Genomic DNA, 24,203 nt, shown 5'->3' on the forward strand with positions numbered 1-24,203 from the left:
AGAACCTGTTGGATTTTACAGAGCAGAATCCAGACAAAAACACTGCAAAACAAGCTGGTCTCAAACTGCTGTTATGTGTCGTCTCTATACTTTGCATTTTACATCTGGCTCTTAATCAAACGATGATGCAGAACACAAACGGATTCATGAATCAAAACTAAGCAGCATCCTGACTATAAGCAATGCACTCAGACTCCTGTTTTATACCACTGCAGATACATTAAATTCAAATACCAGCCATTATGTGAGTTTTAATTGATTTTTTTTAACCGTTATGCTTACACATATAGAGTTCATTAAATGTATTTTAAAGTCACATAGTAACTTTAAAGATAAAGGGCCGTGCACTTAAGGCTGGTGGTTTCTTGTGCCTCAAAAAGCATGATTCTGTGCAAATACGCAGCACGGTTGACTGGAAACTGAGGAACTATATGGAGTGTGGTCACGTATTTAAACAGCAAATGGAGTGAAATTAAGATGTAACCACAAAGGGAGGATAAATTTGTGATGTGAGAATGGTTTCATGAGGACTGCAGAAATTTACAAGCGTGTGTGTGTGTGTGTGTGTGTGTGTGTGTGTGTGTGTGTGTTTATCTAACAGGAGCTGGATTATTTGTAATTTCTTGGTAACTGGAAGTGCTTTAATGAGCGAGGAAATCAGATAGGTGCGTATTTTATCACATTATGGCAATTCAGTGTGAAATTCTTCAAATAAATTAGAATTATTTATGTGACTTATAGGGAAAAGGTTGGGGAAATGAAAGAGTGGATTAGTTGCCCACTAAGCCTAAAATGGCGACCATCATAAAGACTCTGATTGAGCTTATAAAGAGGCGTGAGCAGCAGTTCACACACACACACACAGATGCTCGATGCAGATCAGCTCTTTGCCGTCAATAGAATATTTAAAACTACCACACCTTGAAGGAACCGATATTGTCTGCCATTTTGCATCCCATAGTTGTAAACAAAGACCTTGCATGATCTGTTAGCACTCAAAGTGATTGGGATGACTCTCAGATACTAACACTAAACTTGTGTTCAATATCTGCAAGACTGACTGAGTTAGAGCCATGTTTGTGTTAGCTGCGGCAGCCATCTTTAATCAGCTCCAAAGGTTAGTTGTTGAGGACAATCTAATGATGACTTTCTGACAGTTTCATTCAGATCTGTTCAGTGGTTTATGACATATTTTTCCAACATCAGACAAACGAACAAACAAAGACAATTACGTTATAGCTCACTTTTCATGGCAGCAAACGGCAGCGATACAGTTACTTGGAGCTAAATGAGTCCAAAGCCTACAAACAGTTTGAAGAGATACTTCACGTACCCGTGTGTTTGGATAATGCTGACCTTCACATAGCGTGGACCAGTCATGCTGAAGGTTGGGGAGGAACGGGTGTTTACGTAGATCCCTAACAGAAAATAGGGCGATCTCTCAATATTTTCAATGTTTATCGCCTTCGAGAACTTCAAAACAACACCCAGATCATGTTCCAGTACAAGTCAGGGAACAGTCGTGTAACTTCTCACAGGTTTTTTGGAAATGAACCCCCCACATGACCCAAACACATGTACATCCTACACTTTGATTACTCCCCCTTTGTAGGCCAAGGCTATGACTGAATTTCAAGCCCATCGTCATTACTCTGTGACAGGTCTAACCTTGTTGCGATGGCAGCAGGGATCTCAGGTGATGTATTACGTGGGGTCGGGGACGGCTCGTACGGTTTGGGAAACAAAACAAAGAAAGTGGTGTAGTGTAACATTTGAACTCGGGGTAATGGGATTGGACCACAAGTTGATGGCAAGGGGTGTGAGAAAGTAAGCAGAGGTCGCCCACAACCTCAGTGGTCAGCAGATCCCAAGGAGAAGATGACAGAGTTTACACAGAACCCACAGTGTATGTACAAAATATTTTACAACACCATGGCTATAAAACACACTCTCGGTGTCATGCCTGCAGATTCTTTCATTCTTTCAAAAGCTGAATCTTTAGGTTATTAATCAAATTTCAGTACATATTTAACAACTAAACAAATGTTTTCTACAGGAAATTAGGAGACAGAGAAAAAAGAAATGCAACAAACATATGTCAGAGATCACCTATTGCTAGAATTATCTAAAAAGAAAGAAGTAACAGTGTAAATTAAAACCTCCTGCTAATACAAACCTGACCTATACGTGTCCATTTTATTCATTTATTCAGAAGCAACTTCATGTTAGCTTTGAACCTAAAAGGATAATTCAGATCGTTTGAAGTGGGGTTTTATAGAAAAGCAATAAACAATCAACATTTTACCTGTAGTAGATAGGACTGCATTGACCAGCTAATGTTGTGATCAGAGATGAGATGATGCTAGAGGCAGCTGGTTCCACGGTTTAGGAGCTACAACTGCACAGACTGGACCACCTCTGTGAACCAGTCTGGACCTCGGAGCAGCTAAAAATAAACGAGTTAGACCTAAGAGGTCTGGAGAGCACGCAGGACTGCAGGGGGTCAGACAGATGCAGAAAAAGCCTGCAAAATAACTGCTTCATACTGTATGTCAACAATAAAACTTTAAATTCATTCCTAAAATGAACAGAAAGCTAATGGAGGAACGCAAGCACAGCGGAAGTACACTCACGCGTTCTCATTTGTGTTTAAAGACGACATGCAGCGTTCTGGACCAGCTGCATGTCACGAAGACCTGACGAGCTCCAACCACTGACATTTATTATAACTAGAAACAGGACTGGAAGCAGGAAGCTGAAGCCACAGTGGCTGGCTTTTTAAATTTGAAAAAATTCAGGCCCCCGTAAGCAAATGGGACATATTCCTGACAAAAAAAAATTTTTTTTTTTTTTCCTTTGTTTTATTTTCCAGGCGTTGATTTTTGTTGATACCTTCCAGCTGTAAGTTAAAATATGCTTTTTTTTTATTTTTTTAATACATTTACTTTAAATGATTGGATACAAATTGTCTTTCCTACTGAACTAATATGTTTTTCAAAGTTAAAATTTAAATTAAAAAATCCCACCTAAATCGTTTACATTGGGTTTTACAAAAACAAAGGAAGCATTAATTGTTTAACTTACAAAACCTCACGTCGAAAGATCTGAACCGTTACCTATAGAGCACAATGGGGCTCCTTCACTGGGTTTCAGATAAACAGGAAGTGGCTACAGGTGCAAAAAACTCTGCAGTGAAAGCAAAAGTAAGTTTTACGAACCTGATCTCTGCTGTTCCAGGAACTCCGCTCACGTTGCTGAGCTTCTCATTCCAGTCTCGGGACTGCGATCACTCATTGTCAGATTAAATGCTTCCCTGTCTGTCCCTGCCTGTCGGTGTCTCCACGTGGAACTTTACGACACCTTCCAGAGCCACATTAAAAAGGCTTTCATTACCCACCAGCAAAGACCTTTTACAATAACGCACCGCATGTTTGCAGCCACTTTCCCCATTTGCCACAACCGCTTTCTCAGTCGGACCTCAAGCCACAGGCATATTGAGCAAGACTGGATGTTAAAAATTGTTTATTTTTGTTTTTCGCTCTTCATGCAGGAAAATGGGTAAAAGAGCACAGCTGGTGTTGGATGTTTTTGTTTTGTAGGATAAGAGGCACTGCTCATCGTGTACTATTCTATCTTCAAACAAAATGCCTTTTCTGCCCAAAAATCTCTAAAGATGAGATTTATAAAATAATCTGAAAGCCTAAACTGGCTGATTAAGTCTTATTTTCTAAACTATTACAAAGCGGTTGAATTTCAAACTCTTAATGAACAAATGAGTGTAGCACAGGATGTGTTTTTATAGTGAAAAACAGGCCATCCGTTTGTCTAAAATTTGGCTCATAAAAATCCACTTGGAGTTTATTTATTCTCCCTCAGACATACAGTACATCCCCCTAAGGACTAACAAAAACATGAAACAGGATGGAGAGCACTTGTCAACCTTTCTCCCTCGGGCCCAACTTCATGTTGACAAGTCGGGAAACTCAACAACAGCTTTTTACAGATATTAGTGTCGCAATTTTTTACCGAAAAAAACATCAGGATTATACAGAAATTATATTTACTGCACCAGCATTTTTGTCCAAATGGTTTATTTTTGTCCTTTCTCGTTCTCAAACTAACTTTTTTCGCTCTCTTCCTTCATCTCTTTACTGCAGCTGAAACAGATCCAGGATCAGAGCGGACCACTTAGTCACACATGTTCCTCTCTTTAACTCATTACAACCAATTAGGTGATAGGCCACGGAGAGGAAGGGCAGCTGAGAGCAGGAAGATAACTCCCTTCTGAATAATTCATGTCCTAACTGAATTTCAGACTACCTCTCCAACTGTTCATGTCAGAGATCTTCCTCCTGCCTCTGTTCGCTCCCTTTTTTTGTCTTCAGATTAATCTGTTTTACAAGGAAGATACGTGTCTAAGAAATCTGTTTTAAAGGGGTTTGTTCTAACCCGAATTGTTTAGGATCAGATTTTTACATTTTAACGTTTCCAAAACACTGATTTAGTGCAAGGCGTCAAATTAACTTTATTTTAGACTAAACCAGGAATAACTTTTGAAAATAAAAGTAAATCAATGAAGTCAAAATAGAACTATACAATATAAACACTCGGTTCAATATTGGGCTCAAACCTATAAATCTACTAGTAAAATAGCCTTAAGAGTGGGCTTCTCATCCAATACAAGTTGCTGGCTCTGCATAACCTGACATCCAAAAGTCTTTGCGGATGTAATCCCGAAAGGCAAACCTCTCCCAGAGGGAAATTATTTTTATTTTAGCTGCGCACAAGAACATTTTCTTTTACTTTCATAACAACAGGCACGAATATTTCAGTTTGAGGTTTCTGTCCTTCCTGCGCCGTGGTTGTGTTTTCAGAAACGGGCTGTTAAAGAAAAAAAGTGTTCCTGCACCTGGTAGATGTTAAGAGGGGGCCTGTATTAAGGCAAGGCATAATATTTATTTATCGTTTTATGTCACCATTTTGGACTATTTGAAATTATTTCGGAGGGCAATAATGTTTTTGACAGTGTTTGTGTGTGTTTAATTGACTGTAATGTTTGCAAAATGTCTCTTGATGGATTTTAACTCATCAACTTTTGGAGCCAACCCCATTCAAGATGGTCGCCACGACTAACTGACCCCTAAGAAACACAACAATGTCTATAACTTAGTGAGTTTTACAGAAATTAAGCTAAAACTTGGTGTGGTAGTAGATGAGAATCATCCCCAACACATACTCCAAGTGCTACACATTGCACAATATTTCCAGTTAAAACGTTGGCATTAACTTTTATGGTCAACTCTGTCCATCTGTTAGCAAAATATCTCATTTTATTGAAACTCTCAGAAAGTACTCACTGGATGCACGTCTACAGCTCATTAACGTTTTGTGGTAACCCAATTCAAGTAGTCGCCAAAGCTAATCAACCTTAGCCAACAGAAAAATGGCAATAACTCTGGTAATTTTTCAAATATTGAGCTAAATTTTGGTGTGGTAGTAGCTTAGAGTCATCTTCAACACATACCAGGAATTCCCTCCTTTCTCAGCACAAGACGATCTTAGTTTGAAACTCTGGCAAGGAAGGCATCAGGCGATTTGCATTTGGTCAAAGAACGTTTGGACTTTAATTGCATAAGTAATCTCCAACATGTGCATTTTAACTTACAAGCCTTAATGGACCAAACAAAGCCAACGAAAGTGAATGCTTGTTAAAGTAATGTTCACCCTGGGACACTGCTTGGACATTACAGAGTCTGGCAGATGGGGGGGGGGGGTGAGAAGATTGATTGAGAAAGAGTTCCAAGAAGAGAGCAGATATAGCACAGTAATATATATTCAGAGAGCAATAGGAGGGGGTGTAGGGTGAAGAAAAGAAGTAGCAATGACCACAAGGAGTTAGTATCAGTCTAAGTGAGAGATAATGAGGAAAAAATAGTGGAGAAGAGACAGAAAGAGGTGGCTGAATAATGGATTGGACAGACGAGAGACAGTGAGACAAGGAGGGCCAGAATGGAAAAGAGCAAGGAATCGTCTGTGAGGTCTCATCACACACTCGCTGACACCGCTTTAATCTCAGGGCCAAGAGAAGACCTGAGGGTCCGCACACACACAGAGGGTGGACATGGCTGCTGGCATGTAGGAGCAGATTTACAGTGTGTATTTATGTACAGTATGTGTGTGTGTAGCAGCTGTTTTATTTCGTAAAGGCAGTGAAGAAAACTCAGAGTCAAGCAGGACGTCTGCATGAAATCACAACATACGAAAGCAAGGACAGTTTGATTTGGCAGGTTTATGTTTATGTTTGTATTTTATGCTTCACAGTCGCACATTTCTGTGCTTTCCACAGGAAAACATGTTTTGACAGCAACAGAACCCTTTTTTTTTTCTTCAATAACCATATATTATATTAAATCTGTGTTGTAAAAAAGGGACTGAATTAGCCCACGTGAGGCCTGTGGAGCTGCAGAAAACAAAGAAAAACTAGAGAAACAGCATTTTTTTCAAGAACAAAAAAGCTGTGTGAATACTGAGTTCTGATTGACTTTGCTGAAATTTGCTACAGAAGCTGAAACTATCAAACAACACTAGCTAAAAGCCAACAGTAGTAAAATGTGGCTAAAAGCAGCAAAAAACTGTCTGAAAGCAGCAGTGTTAGCTGAAAGCTAAAAACAACAACAGCTAACTAGAAGTTAAAATGAGCAAAACATTAGATAAAAGTAGCTAAATAGCTACAAGCTAATAGCTAGAAGCCAAAGTTAACAAAAGGTTAGCTAAAAGTAGCAAAATGCTAGCTAAACAAAATATAACATTAAAATCGAAAACCCATAATTTACTGTTCGGGGCGCAGCGATAAAAAAAATGACCTCAAGCAAAATAATTCAACAATCCAGACAATCAAGTACTTCATTAAATAATTCATTCACATTTGCTAAAACTAAAAGTAGCATAAGTAAACAAAAAAATACACAAAATATGCTGATGCAGATTTCAAAGACAATATTTTTGAGTGAACTGAAAAGACGTCAAAGCATTTTAGTGGTGAAAATATCTGCAAATAAAGTTAAAGATTTTGAAAAGTATTAAAGTTGCAGAAACCTCTATCGTAGCACTCATCTCCTGGACGAGCTGCACATTTTGAGATGTGAATAACTACATTTGCACAAGGCATGCAGAAGTGGCTGAATTATAAAGGACGTACAGAGAAATCCGAAACAGGAAAACCACAGTGCGAACGCTGAATCAACATTTAGCCGATAAGAGTGTGATGTGCAGAAGCAGATTATGAACACAGAAATAGAGAAACACAGGCAGAGCAGAAATGATACTAAAACCAAGAAAGGAGCAGCAAAAAGAGACAGTTTAGAGCAGGAGGAGATGTTCTGCAGGACAAAAACAATCACAAGACTGACAGGCAGCCCACGTAATTACGGTTTCCTCGTTAGCATTTGATTATTGTTTATGCACTGGCCGCAATTCTCCTGCCCAGGCATTTACACACACACAATCTCCATGAATAAACATGCATGAATGCACACACATTTTTGTAAATGTGCACACGCCAATCAAGGCATTTCCTGACATCGTGCACACTCAGCCACATCGGTAACGACACGCGCACGTCCGCCCACTGCGAAGTGCGTTCTGCGTGCGAGGCAGACCTTTTAAATACTGTTCTACACTGTGATTTTGTTTGAGCTCCATCTCCATGGCGCTGCTTCCTCAAATGTTTACAGTGGCTGCCGTTATAAATTAAAATGATCTTAACAACACTTAAGATGGGTCGTGCATGCTGGTGCGGCCAGGCAGTGACAAACGGAGGAAGACACTGGGACAGAGAGAAACACGAGACAGAAAGACGGGACAAGAAAAGGAGAAAACGGGGTTAGCCCCAAACAAAAACGCCAAAGTAGCTCTTGAGAAAGATACACTGAAAATGAAAGATGTGTGTGTGTGTGTTTCTACAGTCATGCATACACGCAGACAAGCCTGCACAGTCATGCAGCATCCTCATCCTGACAACTGTACTCATGAGGCCAATGGATAAAGTTACAGCCTTTTTTCCTTCTTGTCCACCTAAATCTGGACTGAGAGAAAAATTAATACCAACAGCTAAAGAGACACTGGCTGATGGGCAGAAAATGACTGGGGTTGTACTTCAGTAAATTATTAATGTCCCAATTAGGTTTCTGAATTACATTCATCTTTCAACTACATAAATATATTGTCATCAGTTTAAAAGTGCAAAAAAACATTTTTACCCTCTTATCTTAAAAAAGCTCTTTCATGCAGAAGTGAAACCTAAGCTGCCTGACTGAACAAAACCAAGACAGAAGCAAACAGGCATATAAATAAAGTTAAAAACAAGATGGAATTTTTAACCTTAAAGACGAACACAATATTAGTTTAGTAATAGGAACTAAAAGTCCAAAACGAAACTAAAAGATTGAATGCGCACAAAGAAAAGGTATCATACAGATGGGGCCATCAAAAATGTGATCTTATTAAATACTAATTAATTCATCTCAATTCAATTTATAGTTATATCACCAAAACAAATCCAGATTTAAATCTAATTACAGTCAGTGCATTTTTATTATTGATGGATGGATGGATGGATGGATGGATGGATGGATGGATGGATGGATGGATGGATGGATGGATGGATGGATGGATGGATGGATGGATGGGAGCAGATCCTGAGAACTGAAGGCTCTGCCTCTCATTTCAGTCGGTGAACAACAAGTAGACCTTCAGACTGAGACTGACATGTTTATGTGGAGTGACAGGAAACAATTAGTTCTTTCAAATAAGAGCAAAAAATAAAGTCAAGTAAAGACTTCTGGGAAGTGTGATTTATTACCTGTCAGGGGTTTTAATGCTGTCGCTGACTGGTGCATATTTCAGGTTTATGTCATAAATATACATTTATAACAACGTCCAGCAATTTAATTTCAGCTTAAACATCCAGCAGTGCACCTCTGTCCTGGGCTTGACCCTTTCAGTTTGCAGGGATCTTTCTGTATGAAGACAGCGTGATTTTCTCATTTTGAAACCCTAATGGCATTTATATTGATTTAATCTGCATAGCTTTATGTTAAATAATGGTAGATGGACATAGGTGTGTGTTAATAAGCAGCTTTTTCTCTCCTTTCTTTCAATGTCATTGCTTTAAAAATTCATAAGAAGACTGAATCTATATTGCTTTTTGCACATCTTGTAAGTGGTTTGGGATCAAAAAGCATCTGCTAAATGAGCGTAATGTAACATAATGTATAAAGTAATATGTAAAAATTACTGTCAGCAGTTAGCTACTGTACAAAACTAGTGTCCACATAATTTAGCATCAGTGGATGATCTGTGTGCTCAAGCAGTCACCAATTAGAGTAAGCCGTAAGCTGTCTGCTGAGAGGTAATGGCTAAAACTATTGATTTATATGCTTTATGATCTCCACAGCTGCTGGCCACACACAGACGCTGCTTCCTAAGCAGTCTCAACTGTCTGGCTCCCGCAGCCACGTGCAACCTGAAAACTTCATCCAGTCTGGTCACAAATGCCTTCTGTTGCTGGGGCAAAACATCCAAACCACATTCAGGTGAGACTGTTACTGTGCAGCAGGCCCCAAACACCAGACGGTGCCAAGTCTTTGTATGCAAACACCGTTTAAAAAGAAGGGTTTTTAATGACACAACAACGGTGCAACATTTACAGAAGGTGATGCCACGCATGCAGGTTTGACGAGGCTCGTGATACGGTTCCAGTCAAACTAGAGCCAGATTTTACTGGCAGTGTTTTGTCATCAGTCGCCCTGTTTTACTTACAGTCACTGCTGGGTTGCAGAGTTTCGATGGTTCAGGGCAATTTGAGACCCCAGGAGCAGCAACAGGGAAGAGACGCAACCTCACAGAAATCTACGAATGGAGCCAGACTGAGATGCGTTATCACAGCTATATAATTTCCAGCATCATTGTAAAGACAAACATGTGCAGAAGCTAAACAAGGATGATTTATAGTTTAAACATAGCCTCCAACAGACAGAGGGGGAAAAAAAAGAAATCACACAAAAAACAGTTAAATCCCTCACTAAAAGCATTTTGTTTCCAATAAAGAGTCATAATAATTTGTCAGGATTTTATAATATCTGAGCTAACTCACCAGCTCTTACAAATTACCGATGCATATTGCAGAAATAGGAAAATGAAACCCAAAGATACACAGTAGACACACGCTGGGAGAGTTCGTGTTCATGGCTTTCCCGGCTGCTAAAGGAAATGTATAAAGGGTCAACAAATCAAAATAATCTCTAGGCATTTCCCTTAGACCCTCTTGGCCAAATGCCACAAGATTCCTGGCCCTCTTTAACGACAATAACGCTTCATAAACACAGATTACAGCAGATTAGGGGACGTCAACACCCTGACCGATCCCCTATCTGCAGGAGAATAACACTTTGGCTCAGGGCCTCTGCCGTGTGCGTGCGTATCAATTTCACCTTCAGCATTTTTGCATCTTCTAGGCTGTCAATTTAACAAATGACAGTAGTTAGCGTCCCCCCTCCCCTGATGATAAGGGCGTGTGCGTGCGCTTGTCCCGTTCCTGGGTGAAAGTGACCACAAAAGTGAGGCCGGGATATCAAGGGGGGGAAACCTGACTCCCGGTTGGCCATCACGGGACAGACAGTCCTCTCCCCGGGGAAGACACATTTTGCCTCGAAAGGAGAAATTAATACAGCAGCTAACCTCAACTCTCTGCTCTCTCCAACGCACTCCTGTTCTCCTCCCCCATCAGGGCCTTTGGTGCTTTGAAGGACGATCCCGCTATGGACGCCATTTCAAACTTGCCTCCACAGAGGCATTTGTACATTTTTAAATAATTTTAGACAGACTCCCGGTGCCTTCCTGATGTATCCTCTGATCTCAATATATAACCTTTTATATACGGGTCACTGTTTAATGTGTCCTTGAGCAAGACATTTTATCTCTGCCAGCAATGGCTGTTAATGGGCGACAAGCCGAAGCAGAACTTACAAGGATCAATGAAGTATCAGATGAAGATCCTAATAATCCATCATTACCTCCTAAAATCAAGATCTCTCTGCTTCTTATGCTCGTCTACATTCGGCTTCTCTTCATTCTTCATTTAACAGAACCGCACAACGGAAGCTTTGGTTTTCCTAATACTTGATGCAGGAGAAAGTCCAAAACCAGGCACAGATTTACAGATTTAGTACAAGTTTCCTCAGGAAACCCAAGATTGGAAGCCGAACTCCATAGCCACCTGTAACATTTCTTTTTCTTTATTTTTTTTAATTTCATCTATCAAGCTACAGCAGCTAGTAGAGCTTTACGGTTGAAAGTTAAATGACTTTTAGTAAAAGTTTAATGTTTGTGCATGTCTTTTTTGTTCAGAGTCAGAAATTCTGAAAACAGGTAGACGTGGGATGCTCTTACGCAAAAACCTAAATTAAGAAAAACTTGTCAAACATGCAATACCTTGATTTAAAATCTGGCTTTTAGATTCCCAGTTTGGGCTCTCCTCCCCGCCGTTCCCCCGCAATGATCCCAGCTGCCACCCCGGTCAGCTGTGCGGTCGATTCGGCCGCCATTCGTGACTGATCTGCCTCCAGAGCCGGCCCCGCGGACTCCCCGTCCACATCTTTTTGTGGTACATCTCTAGATTTAACTCCTTTGTGATCATTTTGTAGTTCCTCGTGTGTCACTTTTCTGTTTCCCCGATGTTTGGTGTTTGGTTTCCACTCTCAGATCCTGCCTCACGCGCTCAGCTGTCTCTTCTTGTCATCACTACAGGTGTTCCCTGTTTGTAATCTTCTTGTGCCACATATGTTCGCCATATGAGCTGAATTTCCTCTTGTAATGGTCAGGCTCTTGAAGTATTTGTTTGTTTTACAGTTTTAAGTTCGTTCCATTTGTAATCGTATTCATAATTTAGCCCTGTTTTTTCCTTGTCATTATTATTTTTACTCGTGTTCTTCTGCCTTTGTTTGGTCAGTATCACTCACACCTGCCCCACATCTGCTAATTAAACTCAGCTGTTTCAACTCATTAATCACCCGTGTTTAAATAATCCTGTCCTTTTAGTGCTTTTAAGTGTCTTTTCAAGTGTTTTTACTGCTCTGACAACCTTTTTTGTTTTAATCATTAAAGCTTTTGGTTTGAATTCAGTTTCTTGTCTCTGAGTCTTTGGCTCTGTTCAAATGTGCCACTCATGACTTTGCCATGTTATAGCTGATGCAGACAAAGGGTGCTTTAATAAAAACATTTCATTATCAACTTTGTCCTTGACAAACTGTATCTAGGATGATATGTGCAGAACAGAGAGATCCGTCACCTTGTTTTACTTACAGTTTGTCAGATGATATCAGAGTCTTTAGTCTTTGAGAATAAAAGTAGTGCATCTACCCAGAAACACTGAACCCCACCACCAATCATAGTTTAATATCTGGTTGATCTGGTCTATATTCAGCACCTCAATATAAGTTGTTCTTCAGGATTACTACAATAAGAAAAAACACATTTATTTGATCCCTAAGCCCCAAAAGAAAAAATGTAAAACATAACATTCCAAAAGCTAAAAGAGGTGGAAATTTTATAATCTTTTTAAAACTTTTTAAAACAATCAACTAACTACTCCTCCTCACTATTGTGCATCTGAAATGTTGTGCAGCAATTGTTCTACACATAACATTGTGCATTCACGAAAACCTTTCAGGGCAAAAGTTGACAAATCAACAATAAATAGGATGAAAAATGGGAAGAGACAGTGAGGCCATGAGGGATGGGGGGGGGGGTCAATTAGACGGGGCACTACAGTAAATAAGAGATGATATTCCAACTTAGGAGTAACGGGAAGGGAGAGAGTGAAGGAAAAAGGCATTTAGACCATATAACAATACTAATGAAGTAGAATTTACAGAAGGTGCTGAGGTGAACAGATTAAAAAACTGAAGCAGGAAGAACAAAAAGCCAATGTGCTATCATGAGCAGGTTAGAAAACCCACACAAAGTGCAGAGTAGCTTTCTCCTCACACACTTTTATGGTGCCACTTTCTGCTCCACTCTATTAGTTTTTTCTCTCTCTCTACTTAGTCATCAATAAAACACATTTGTGTGCTGACTAAAAAAAAAAAGCATACAACAAAACAAAAAGCTCTTTTCTGGCAGTACTCAAACCATTAATAATGAAAAAAATAAAAAAAAGTTAAAGACTAAATGTGTCAGTAGTTTTTTGGGAGGAAACCAGAGGGGCGGGGTGGGGAATTAGTGGATTTTATGTCGCGTGGTCAAAAATGTAGAAAAGCAGACTAGACTGCTTCCATGATCCCGGAGAAAAGTCGATTAGCTGGCTGAAACAGAGTTCAGAAAAAAAAAAAACTACAGCAGCAGAAATATTCAGGCAACAAAGAATTAATGCTAAATCTGTTTGTTTTTCCCTTAATGTCAGAGAGGAACAGCGCTTTTAACGGAAAAGAAGTGACAAATTGACATCAGCCTTAATACCTCTCTGCACAAACTGTCAGTATGAGTATTAAACTGTGAGCCGTGACACTTGTGTCTTAAAAAGTCAAAGTAATTATCCCGGAGATGGAAAAAGCTTCCTTTAGAAATTTGAGAAGGAGCTGTTCTTATGTTTCAACTGAAAATTAGTTTTTTTTCTTTGGCATCAACACATCATTAAAGATTTTAACATATTACAAAACGATATAATACAATTAAATATTGTACCTTTGTGATGTCCCAATAGCCACTGGACAGCTACCATTTCACAAAATATACAAATTTAAATGTAAAGATAAACTTACAAGCACCAAGTGGCATCATTAGATCCAAACGTGCTTAATGTAGGAGAGACACCTTTAAAGATGTGGCAGATTTTTAGCATTGTTAGAGTCAGAGGAGGGCAAAATGTGTAACAACTGGCCGACAGGGTTCCCACATCTCTTGAGCGAAACAAGAAATCACGTCTACAGCAGAAAGAACCAACCCCCCCCCCACCCCTGGAGCCTCAAAATGAAGCACAGAGAGGCAATTTACCGTCTACATATCAGTTCATTTAGCGTTTCATCTCAGATCCTTTATTTTACTTTTTCTTTTTTAGATCTGGCAACCCTGGTTCGTTCACCCATCGGGCCAGCAAATGACTTTAGTTTGGCGGTGTTACTTTGTTTACGGGGGAGAGTAAGAGAGGAAGGAGCGCAGTATTTTTGTTTTTCCTGTTAGACCAAAGTAACTAATCAACCCAAACAACAAAGGCAACGAGTACTAGCCAATCAGAGGAAGAGTGTAGACGGTTGTTAAAGCTAGACAAACTAAGTGTTTTCATCCAGTGGACAGAGACATGACAGACAGGTGTAAGCCTAAATAGGGGTTAATACATTAAAAAAAAAACTCACATTTTACGTTAATTTACAAAAACAGAAGCCCAAAATGGACTTGGCAACTGTGACGGGCAATAATCGTGAGAAAAAAGGTTTCACAGAAAAGTCGGTCAAAGTGCGACAAGGCTATATTTAGTTTCGTGTTGCTCTTTTATTGAGGTATATTTTGATTAAGTCAGTGTCATGTTACTTTATCTTTGCTGATAGAACAACATTCACAAAGTTCACGTGCAATAAAGAGCTGAGGAGGTGGTGGGGATTTAAGTCCAAGGGCTTTCATCGAGAAGATAATGTTGTGCTTGGTCTGTCGGACACCATTATGTTTAAAGGGTTTATTTGTAGGTAATAATGTTTTGGCCAATGCATGCATGTGTGAGTCTTTGTTTGTATGTCTGTTAGCAAAATATCTCATGAACCAGTGGGTGAATTTTGATGAAACGCAATGTTACATGAAAATGCGCAATCCTTTTCTTTTTTTTTTAAGTTCTGCATTACCTTCAGTTTATTTTTGTTTTTCACATTCACCATGTGTTATGATTAAAACATGTTTATAGTTTCTCTGACTCATCTGGAGTCTCAAAAGTAACTATAATTCTGTCTTAATAACATGTATAAACTTCCTTAGGTAGGACAATAAAAATGTTTGGTGTTTCTTTTTTATTTAATCAGAGTTAAAGACGAGACTTTAGTCAGAAATATTAATGCAGACCCTTTAATAAAAGGAATTATCCTATAAAAAAATTATCTCCTTTCCGCTCACACTGATGAAACTGCGGAAGATTGAGTCTAAAAGCTTCATGTTATAATCCTATACCATGTCCTCCTTTTGGAGATATCAATAATACATGAGCGGTGTATTTTCACCTTCCACCGATCCAATCAATCACTCTGACCGGCCAGTGCTCAGTCTTGCCTCATTTTCCTGTCCACCCTCATGTACTTTGACTGTATATTCAGGCAGAAGGCCAGAGGAATGTTGCACTAGGCCAGACACTACAACGGTGCACCCAGCCAAGGCCAAGATCAAGACACGACATGTGTTTTGGATTTCAGCAGGGGCTGGATTTAGTTGGCTCTATGTAGCACTGATCACAGACCAGTAGCCTAATTTTACATCGGAGTTCCACGACCCAACAAGACCCCCCTCCCTCCTGCTGTGATAAATTACTAAGGCCATAACAGATGGCCTCCTGTGATGGTCTATATGTGGTGGAAAGGAAAGGGTGGGAGGTCAGAGGTGAGGGAAAGCACGGTGACTGATTCTTCTGAAAGTTGTTGGTCATCTGCCGAGCTCGTATATCAAGTTCACACTTTTTTTTTATCTACAGAAACAAACACACATAGTTAGAGATGACAGAGCACAGCAGAAGAGATTATTCAATAAGTGGGTTAAACCTTCTTCCCATGCCATGAGAGTTAGCATAAGATGCCTACAGGTCTGACACATCTGAAATCTCTTTAAAAAGCTACCAGTCTAATTTATTTCCAAAATAGACAAGATTATTAGAAAAGTTCTGAGGTCTTAGGTGCACATGTTTCAATATGCTAAAAATTGCTTCTAATGCCAGCTTCTTTTCTTATAAATAGGGGCCTGTATGACTGCATTCATGACTTCTAATAAAAAACAATCAGACCACAACCTGATATGTCACTTTTAACGCAAAATTTGACGGCAAAAACACAAAAAATTAATGCTTACTATCGCTAACGATGTTTCCCCACAAATTTATGTTTGCTATTAAAGCTCGAGGACATGATTTGGAATCAAATGTCAATCCAAAGCTAAGGATGTTGGTTTTGTTTTGAAACCACAGTAGCCTATCAAAGACAGGCAACGAAAATAGACTTATAAAGAGAAAGCACAGGAAAATGAGGCACAGCTGCTCGCTACATCATGACGCTTCATACTGAGGTTGTTCGTAATGTTTCGGCCTGATGGTGTCACTGTATCAGAAAAGGTTCGGTATCAATCAAATTGCAAGAATGTCAGCTTCATAACCATGCACCACAGAACCTGTATAAAAATAAAGCAAAGCTGATGGGTTGTCAGAATGGTAACATGTTTATTATTTAGCCCAAAACAAATAGTTTGATAGTTATTCATTCATGTTCGGTGTCAGGCAGAAATTTGTACAAACTTCTGGGGGTTTTTCCCCTCAATTTTTGCATATCATCAAATTAATTAATAAAGGAAATATTCCTTCCTTGCAGCTCTAACAAATGAGACCATTGAGAAGCTCAACAAAGACCAAAGTTTGCAAATTTACCTTTCGCTGGACAACATGTTCGTACATGAAACACTGATTTTCAGGATGTCTTTATCAAACAAATGTTGTTGCTTTTTTTTAAAAAAAAAAACAGCATTTCTTGAAGGACTGCATATCATCACCATCACCTTATATTTCAAGATCTCATGTTTAGTTACTGCTCCCTGATGGAGATGACTTTCAGCTACCAGCACACCAAATGTTAGCTTAATATTTGTAAAACTGAATAAGACATAAACATTACTGTGTTTGCAAAGGTTGATTAGCTATGGCAGCCATTTTGAACTGGGAAGACTCCAAAAGTTAATCAGTTGTAGACGTACATCCAATGATTACTTTCTGAGAGTTTCAGCAAAAATCTGCTGGTTCATGAGATATTTTGCTAACAGACAAACCAATAAATACATGAGATGTGACATCATCGCCTGACTTTAACGGTGGCGGCTGATGATAAAAATTAAAGTCAAATACAATCCAGATGTCTGACACTGCAGGCCACCTTGTTTGGAGGGAAACTTTATCAGATTTAACCCGTTTAAAACAAGCGTCCCGACGCTCCAGGTTCACTCCAGGTTTACTGCAGGTGAAAGAGTCAAGGAGCTTTTATTGTGACTGAGTCGGGAGACCATAACAACTGAAGTAGGGCTTAACATTTCACATAGTCCGAGCACCATTTGAACCACACTCTGTATACACAGGCTAACCAATCAGGTTTATGCCCAGAGAAATTCTTTGGAGGATGTTTTGTATGGAACCTGTCTGGGATTTCTTTTTTATTATTATTAGTTGTAGTATTCATGACTTTTATGTTTATTATGTTTCTGCCTTCTTCTACTATTTCTTGGAAGGCGAGATGACAAAAGAAGAAGGGGAGGGAAGAGGATAAACTTTGTGCCAGTTCTGAATTAGAATACAGCTGTTACACTTGCAAAGAAGTTTATGCAAGGATTTTTTTTTTTTTAGCCACAGGGGATAAGTCAGGGTACGATATTTACAATAATGTAGTGGGAATTATTTAGAACGCAGTTTGTTCAAGTAATCCCATGACATTTGTCCAAAGCATCGGACAGCGCAGCTCGGAGCTGAAGCAACAAGGGCTGAAGAGTTTTGGACTTCAATAGAAATCAATGGAGGGCAAACTAGAAAAGAGCCTTTTTAACTCTTCTTCTTTTTTTTCTTTTTGTACACACTCAAACAAGCTCCAGCAAAGAGAGGCTCCTCGGAAGCAACACATCTGTTTCCAGGGTCCCCTGTTACAATGTATGTCTAATTAAAGGACCGAGGGAAGTTCCAACACAGCGGTATATGGTTTAATTTAATTACAACAGATCAACGCGGCTTTAATTGAACTTCACCGTACAATGTATTTTCCTCACACACAGTGAGGATGTAATTTATCAAAAAAAAAATGCAGAGCTCACAGAGTGGTACAGTATCGTGGGACTGGTGCGTTCAGGTAGGCATACGTGTACCAAACATAATTCATGTCAGGGGGTAAGGATTTTTCATGAGCCTGTAGTTTTTATTGTAGGTGTGTGATGAAGTTCACCAAGTTCACGACACGAAACAGGGCCATCTGTGAGACTTCTAAGATCAGCCACAGCATCTGAAACATAACTGGACACCTCAGAGTGCTTCCTTAACAGAGAAACAACAACAGCCACGCAGCGTTGATATCCACTCCGACACCCAGTAATGCCAAGGAGAATGCCACGGTCTGAGAGGGCCACAGATCTTAGTGGGAAAAGCCAGGTGGAGAAGAACAAGCGCCACTAAGATGCGTTCACACTCGCAAAGAACAGAGGCAAGTTAGCTGAAAGGGGTCCAAGACAAAGTGGGACTATTGTTGCTCTCACAAATGTTCTGGCGGTTGATGGTGAGAACACATGCAAGAGTTGCAGCCCTGCAGTGGGATTTCCCTCTGCAACAAACATGGGATGGCACTGGCAGGCGGACAGCTGTACTTGTCTAAACAACGACACGGAAAGCACGGCTCGGTGCAAGGAGCTCCCACGCATTGACGCTCTGTCCACTGAGCGCCAAACGCAGACACAGCTGGAAGACAGCTGCCGGCAGAACGGTCCCGGGCTTCGCTTGAGGAGAGACTGAAATATATTGAAACACTTGAGTGAGGGAGAAAAATGCACTGAGCAAACTTTAGCAAACACAACCCCATAATTCACACCACAATACGCGTCTGATTATTATTAAAGAGGTTGTGGGTAAAAACCAGATTAAAATAAGTGGCTCATAAGTCATATAAGTTATAGAGGAGAGCAGGTGCCCCTTCCAGTGGGCTCACACTTCTACAGAGTTTACATGTCATATAAATCCTGAGGCGTACAGCATATGGCTACTTTAAAGTCCAGTCTGTGTACTTCCACAGCAGTGGACGAGTTGCTTAACTCCGAGGTTTGAGTTCAGCTGGTCAAACTTTGCAAAACTGGCCTAATAAATCTGTGTTTTTGGCGTACAGAAGGAAGTTTTGGAAGTCATTGCAACAAGCAAATGTGTTTGGCTTGTATCACCCTCTGACATTAACTGGTCATCACAAGGTTTGGATGGACAGTCGAATATGTCAACCCAGGAGTAAGAGACAAAGTGTTCAGAAATATGGAAAAAAATTTAAAATATAGGACTTTGATTGAAAATCTTGCCCCCCTGTTGATTTGGACAAATTAAATCTAATATCCAAACTCTTTCCGAACATTTAATAAGACAGAGACAGGAGGAAATTGAACAGCAGACCCCATGTTGGGATGATGTATGGCTCGTGATCCAGCTAATTGCCACATAAGCAACTCATTTTGTTTAATTAGAAATTCACTTTGAAAAAAAGATGCAATGGTAAGTCCAACTGTTCCGGCACATAGTTCATGAAACTTTTCAAAGTTGTAACAGGGGACAGAATAAATTAAAAAGCCTAAGAAGAAGAAGAAGAAGACTTACATGAACGCGTGGTAGATGAATGCCCATCCTCTCGGCCTCTCCAGCACGTTGTACAGGCAGTTCTGCAACTTTCGGAAGCGCTTGCTGGAGGCGGACACGTTGCCCCGGGGCCCGGGGGGTCCGGGCAGCGGGGTGCCCAGCAGACCCGTGCGGTGCGAGGGGTGGCCTCGCTCCGGGGTGGACGGCTCGCTCCTCTCCGTCTGGACGGCGGTGAGAGCCACGAACTCCACCCGCCGTTCGTCGCTCGGAGCCGGGGGCACGAGCATTCTGATGCCGCCGTTGTTGGATGGACTTCCGAGCATTTTTTTTTGTTTTTGTTTTTGTTTATTCCCCCCGACTTCGACAAACTACATGTAAGCTGTGACGCGTCCCTGCGCCGTCTCGGACCGAGGCATGTTCCGGTTTATCTTGGATTTTAAAGTGGGCCGAAACTTGTCATCGCCCCGCTGGTTTGTTTACAGCCTCGGTTGATTTGGTGTTTCCAAAAAAAAAGTTATCTGTGAATCAAGTCACGGTCACAGAAGTCAAAAAGCGCAATAGCTGGGTGAGTGCGACGCGCTGAAACGTGACCCCAAGTGACCATTGCTGAAAGAGTCAGGTGGAAAAAAGGTGATCGGCGGGGCGCGGAGAGGTGATTCACTCATCCAAGGAAACGACTTCCATCCAACAAAGAGCAACGCGACGCGTCTGTGTTACCTGAAGGGATCCCAGTGCTCCTGCTGTGGGAAGTGACCCGAGCCTCCCCGCGGCCGCCAGCATCAGTTTCCTCGCGCGTCTCTGCGCTCCGGCGCTCTCCTCCTCTGCTCCGCTCCGGCGGCGGCCAGGCGGGGTGGAGCGCAGCGGCGGCAGCTGACGGACATCAGCGTGCTGTCGGGGACCGCAGGCGACCACTTTATGACAACTCCAGTGAAAGAAGAAGAAGGACAAAGTCCGTAGAAGCGGCCAAAAGAAGAAAAAAAAGATGCCTCCGGTTGTTTTTGGAAGCAACGACGGAAACCTGAAGAGAGGAGAGCGCACGCGGGGCGGGAGATGGGGAGCAGCGGGCGGCGGGGAGAGAGAGACAACAAGGGTTTGCTTGTTTTGTGGAAAGGCAAAGTTGGGTTCAAACTATGGCTTATGTGCCTTAATGCTCCTTATTCGGTGTGAAATCATCCAGCTTCAAAAGGGGGCTCAAGTATAAAAGTCCCATTTGTCTTCCCTTGGAATAAAAACGCCACTTGTGTTTATTATGGGAGTGGGGGGGTTTGAATCCATGGCTACAGCGGTTTGGAACAGCAGAGACAGGTGCTGAGGGACACAGGGACACTGACAACCTCCTCCTCCTCTTCAACACACACACACACAGCTTTCTAAATCTATGACTGTGACACACAGAGGCTTGTGGTTATGGCACACTCATGAGGTTATGGATCACCTGCTTCAGGACCTCTGAAGAATGCACTGTGAGGTGGTCCCCGGGCTCCGGCAGCCCACATCACACAGCAACAGTAAGCGGAGATGTTCAGACGCTGAGCTTTAGTTTGTTCAGGTAAAACAGACACAGATGTACATCTAGACCAGGGGTGGGCAGCCCTGGTCCTGGAGGGCCACCATCCTGCATGTTTTACTTGCTTCTCTGCTCCAACACACCTGATTCAGTGGTTAAATCACCTCTCCATGTTCTTCAGAAGCCTGTTAATCACCCATTGATTCAAATCAGGTGTGTTGGCACAGAGGAACAAGTAAAACTTGCAGGATGGTGGCCCTCTAAAAGGAGAGAGTTTGTCAGTCCCGACTAAACCACTAATATCTCCAGCATCTACTTATAAACTACATGTTCAGAAAGAAATAAAGTTTGAATAGAAGAGACAACTTTGACAAGATAATTTATCGCATAAAGGACAGAATCTTTAAAGCACGTGTCTGAGATTATATTCTTCCTATGATTAAAATAGAAATTTCAGACGTTCATCATGCTTTTCATTATTACTACAAAGAGCAAATCTGATCCCTAAACGTCTTTCTTCCTAAGTTAAGTCACATTTTTCTCATTTAAAAGTATTGACCTTTCAGCTAATTTCCTACAATAAACTTACAATATAATGTTTGTGAATATAAAGTCTTCATCCCAATGTTAGAAATCAGACCTTTTATTTCAGATATCCAAAATGGAAAACTGTAAATATCTCTGTATTGTTTAGTTTTTTTTTTTATTTTTCCTCCCAAAAACACAAACAAACTGTAAGTCAAACAGCAATATCAGACATCAGCAAACGTCCTGGCATTCCTTGAAGGAATGCATGTCCACCGCCGCCTTTTATGCCAGCGTTTTAAACTAACATGACCTTATCTTAAATAAATTAAAATAATAACCGTTTGAATAAAACACAGAAACTCGTAATCTCATCCAAAATCGCAAGATCTTCTGTGATCTATTAGTGCTAAAAAAGCATGTTTTGTGAACGACTGTCAGCTTCAGTCTCATCAAACTGTAGCTCAATAGCTGTAAAATTTATTGATTATAGCCGTTTTTGTGTTGGCTGAGGTCAGTTAGCTGTGGCGGCCATCTTGAATTAGGCTGACCCCAAGAGTTGATCAGTTGTAGATGTACATCCAGTGATTACTGCCTGAGAGTTTCATTAAAATCTGTCCACTGATTCATGAACACACGCAGGGGCAAATACATTATTACCCGCCTTTTGGCAGCAGATAATATAAAGGAAAAGCTGACAAGGCAGCAAGACGAACTAACAGAGAAATCAGGCAGACGTACACAGGAGGCATAAACACAAAACCACAAACACTGGGGAAGGCAAAGGACCATCTAAAGACAACAGAAACCAGGACTATCTGTCTATATTTTATAGATATAGATAGAGATACATATAGATATGCAGGGAGAGTGATAACAGGTGAGTTGATTAACAAATGAGGGACAGGTGTGTGACGAGCTGCAGCATGAAAACTGGAGCAAATGACACAAGTGAACCTGAACACAGGAAAACATCAAAATGAAACAAGGAGAAACCCTGACAGAATGACTGCAAAAAATAACAGGAATAAACTCAACCTATAAAATAAACACACAACATAACTGGTTTGGCTTTTTAGAAATCTTAAACTTTCTTGAAGAACTCTGCGTGTCAAAGACCTTAAAGCAGGGGTCTCCAATCCTGGTCCTCGAGGGCCACTATCCTGCAGGTTTTCCTTGTTTCCCTGCTCCAACACACCTGATTCAGAGCTTAAATCACCTCTTCTTGTTCTGCAGAAGCCTGTTAATCACCCATTGATTTAAATCAGGTGTGTTGGGGCAACAAGTAAAACATGCAGGATGGTGGCCCTCAAGGACCAGGGTTGGCCACCCCTGCCTTAAAGTGTCATTTTACTTTCAGTTCAATGTCCTTATTTACTTTACTTATTATGGATGTTTTTAAAAAGTGTAGGTGTGTGGGTTGAATATATGTTACAAAGGCCTGCCGTAGATATAGGTCTCCTACGTGTAAACTGCGTTCAGCACTGTATAAGCTCTACTCTGTTCTGCATCGACAGCAGAGGCAGGTTAGCCATGGCTGCTCTGTGTGCTCCTGTCAATTGTTGTGCAGCAGTTTCTGGAACATGGAGCTGCTGGAATGAGGTGTGGGAATGCAGCTGGAGTCCTTCACAAGTCACAAATCTAGACATTATTCCCAGGACCTTCTCCCCTTACATAACATAACAAACTCTAATCTGTGTGTTGCTTTAGTTAGACTGGTGGGGTCATTGTTGGTGATAAAGTAGATTCAACGGATGACAGTTTTGCAGTAATGTGTTAATGCAAACAGGTGAGTCCAATCAGTCAGCTGAAACGTTCCAAAATAGAGCCTGTTGCTTTTTTTAGTAAACAGTTTATAAATGAGTTTGTTGATCGTTTTGTTTCTAGTTTCTTTTAGAACTAGTTTCAGTGTCATAAAGTCAAAAAAAAAGGAAAGAATGGCTTTAGGACTGCAGAGAGGCTGTTAAAGGATTAATAAAATATTTGTAGATTTTAATTTATTTTTAACATTGCACCAGTTCTACAAACAGTTTGTTAGGCGTTAAGTCGTCACAGCCAAACTGATGCAAGTTGTCTAGGTTTAATATCACCTGCCACCAAAGGTGAAGGCAGAGCGGCGATGTTTTCGCCCACATCTGGGTGTTCGTTTGCCCGTACCGATTTTAATGAACCTTTCGCCTCAATTCAAGATGGCCGCGGTAGCAAAACCATCTTAGCAAATACAAAAATGGCTACAACTCCAGTCAATTTTAAAGATACTGAGTGTGTGGTAGTAGCTGAGAGTGATCGCCAACCTGTCATCTGAGTTCTAACTGATCACACAATCTGTATTTAAAGCTTTCCCAATAACTACTGGAGTCAACTCTGTCTGTTAGCAAAATATCTCATGAACCGCTGGGTGGATTTTATTGAAACTTTCCGAAAGCAATCAATGGATGCACGTCTACAACTGATTCACTTTTCAAGTAAACCCAATTTAAGATGGCTGCCACAGCTAATCGACCTTAGCCTGCACAGAAATGGCTATGGTCAACATGAACTGTGAGTGCTAACAGATCGTGCAGGATGGCAATATCACATCGC

The 24,203-nt window shown here is 40.8% G+C and overlaps 1 protein-coding gene across 10 annotated transcripts in view; it reads right to left on the bottom strand.

The window, feature by feature from the left end:
- The window catches only part of LOC108241456 (potassium voltage-gated channel subfamily KQT member 4), a 50,861-nt gene extending 29,965 nt beyond the window's left edge, over positions 1–20,896 (bottom strand). For 4 of the 10 annotated variants that reach the window (XM_017425612.3, XM_017425604.3, XM_025007270.2 and 1 more), the window contains exon 1: positions 19,610–20,896. In XM_017425612.3, coding sequence (XP_017281101.1) covers positions 19,610–19,911 — 302 coding nt within the window. In that variant the 5' untranslated portion in view covers positions 19,912–20,896. Of the gene's footprint in view, positions 1–3,218; positions 3,422–7,095; positions 7,130–19,609 lie in introns of those variants that run through there. The other 6 variants (XM_025007282.2, XM_025007280.2, XM_025007277.2 and 3 more) reach the window with 3 other exon arrangements.
- Between the last annotated feature and the right edge of the window lie 3,307 nt (positions 20,897–24,203).

The sequence above is a fragment of the Kryptolebias marmoratus genome, linkage group LG5, assembly GCF_001649575.2.
Source record: "Kryptolebias marmoratus isolate JLee-2015 linkage group LG5, ASM164957v2, whole genome shotgun sequence".
NCBI lineage: Eukaryota > Metazoa > Chordata > Actinopteri > Cyprinodontiformes > Rivulidae > Kryptolebias > Kryptolebias marmoratus.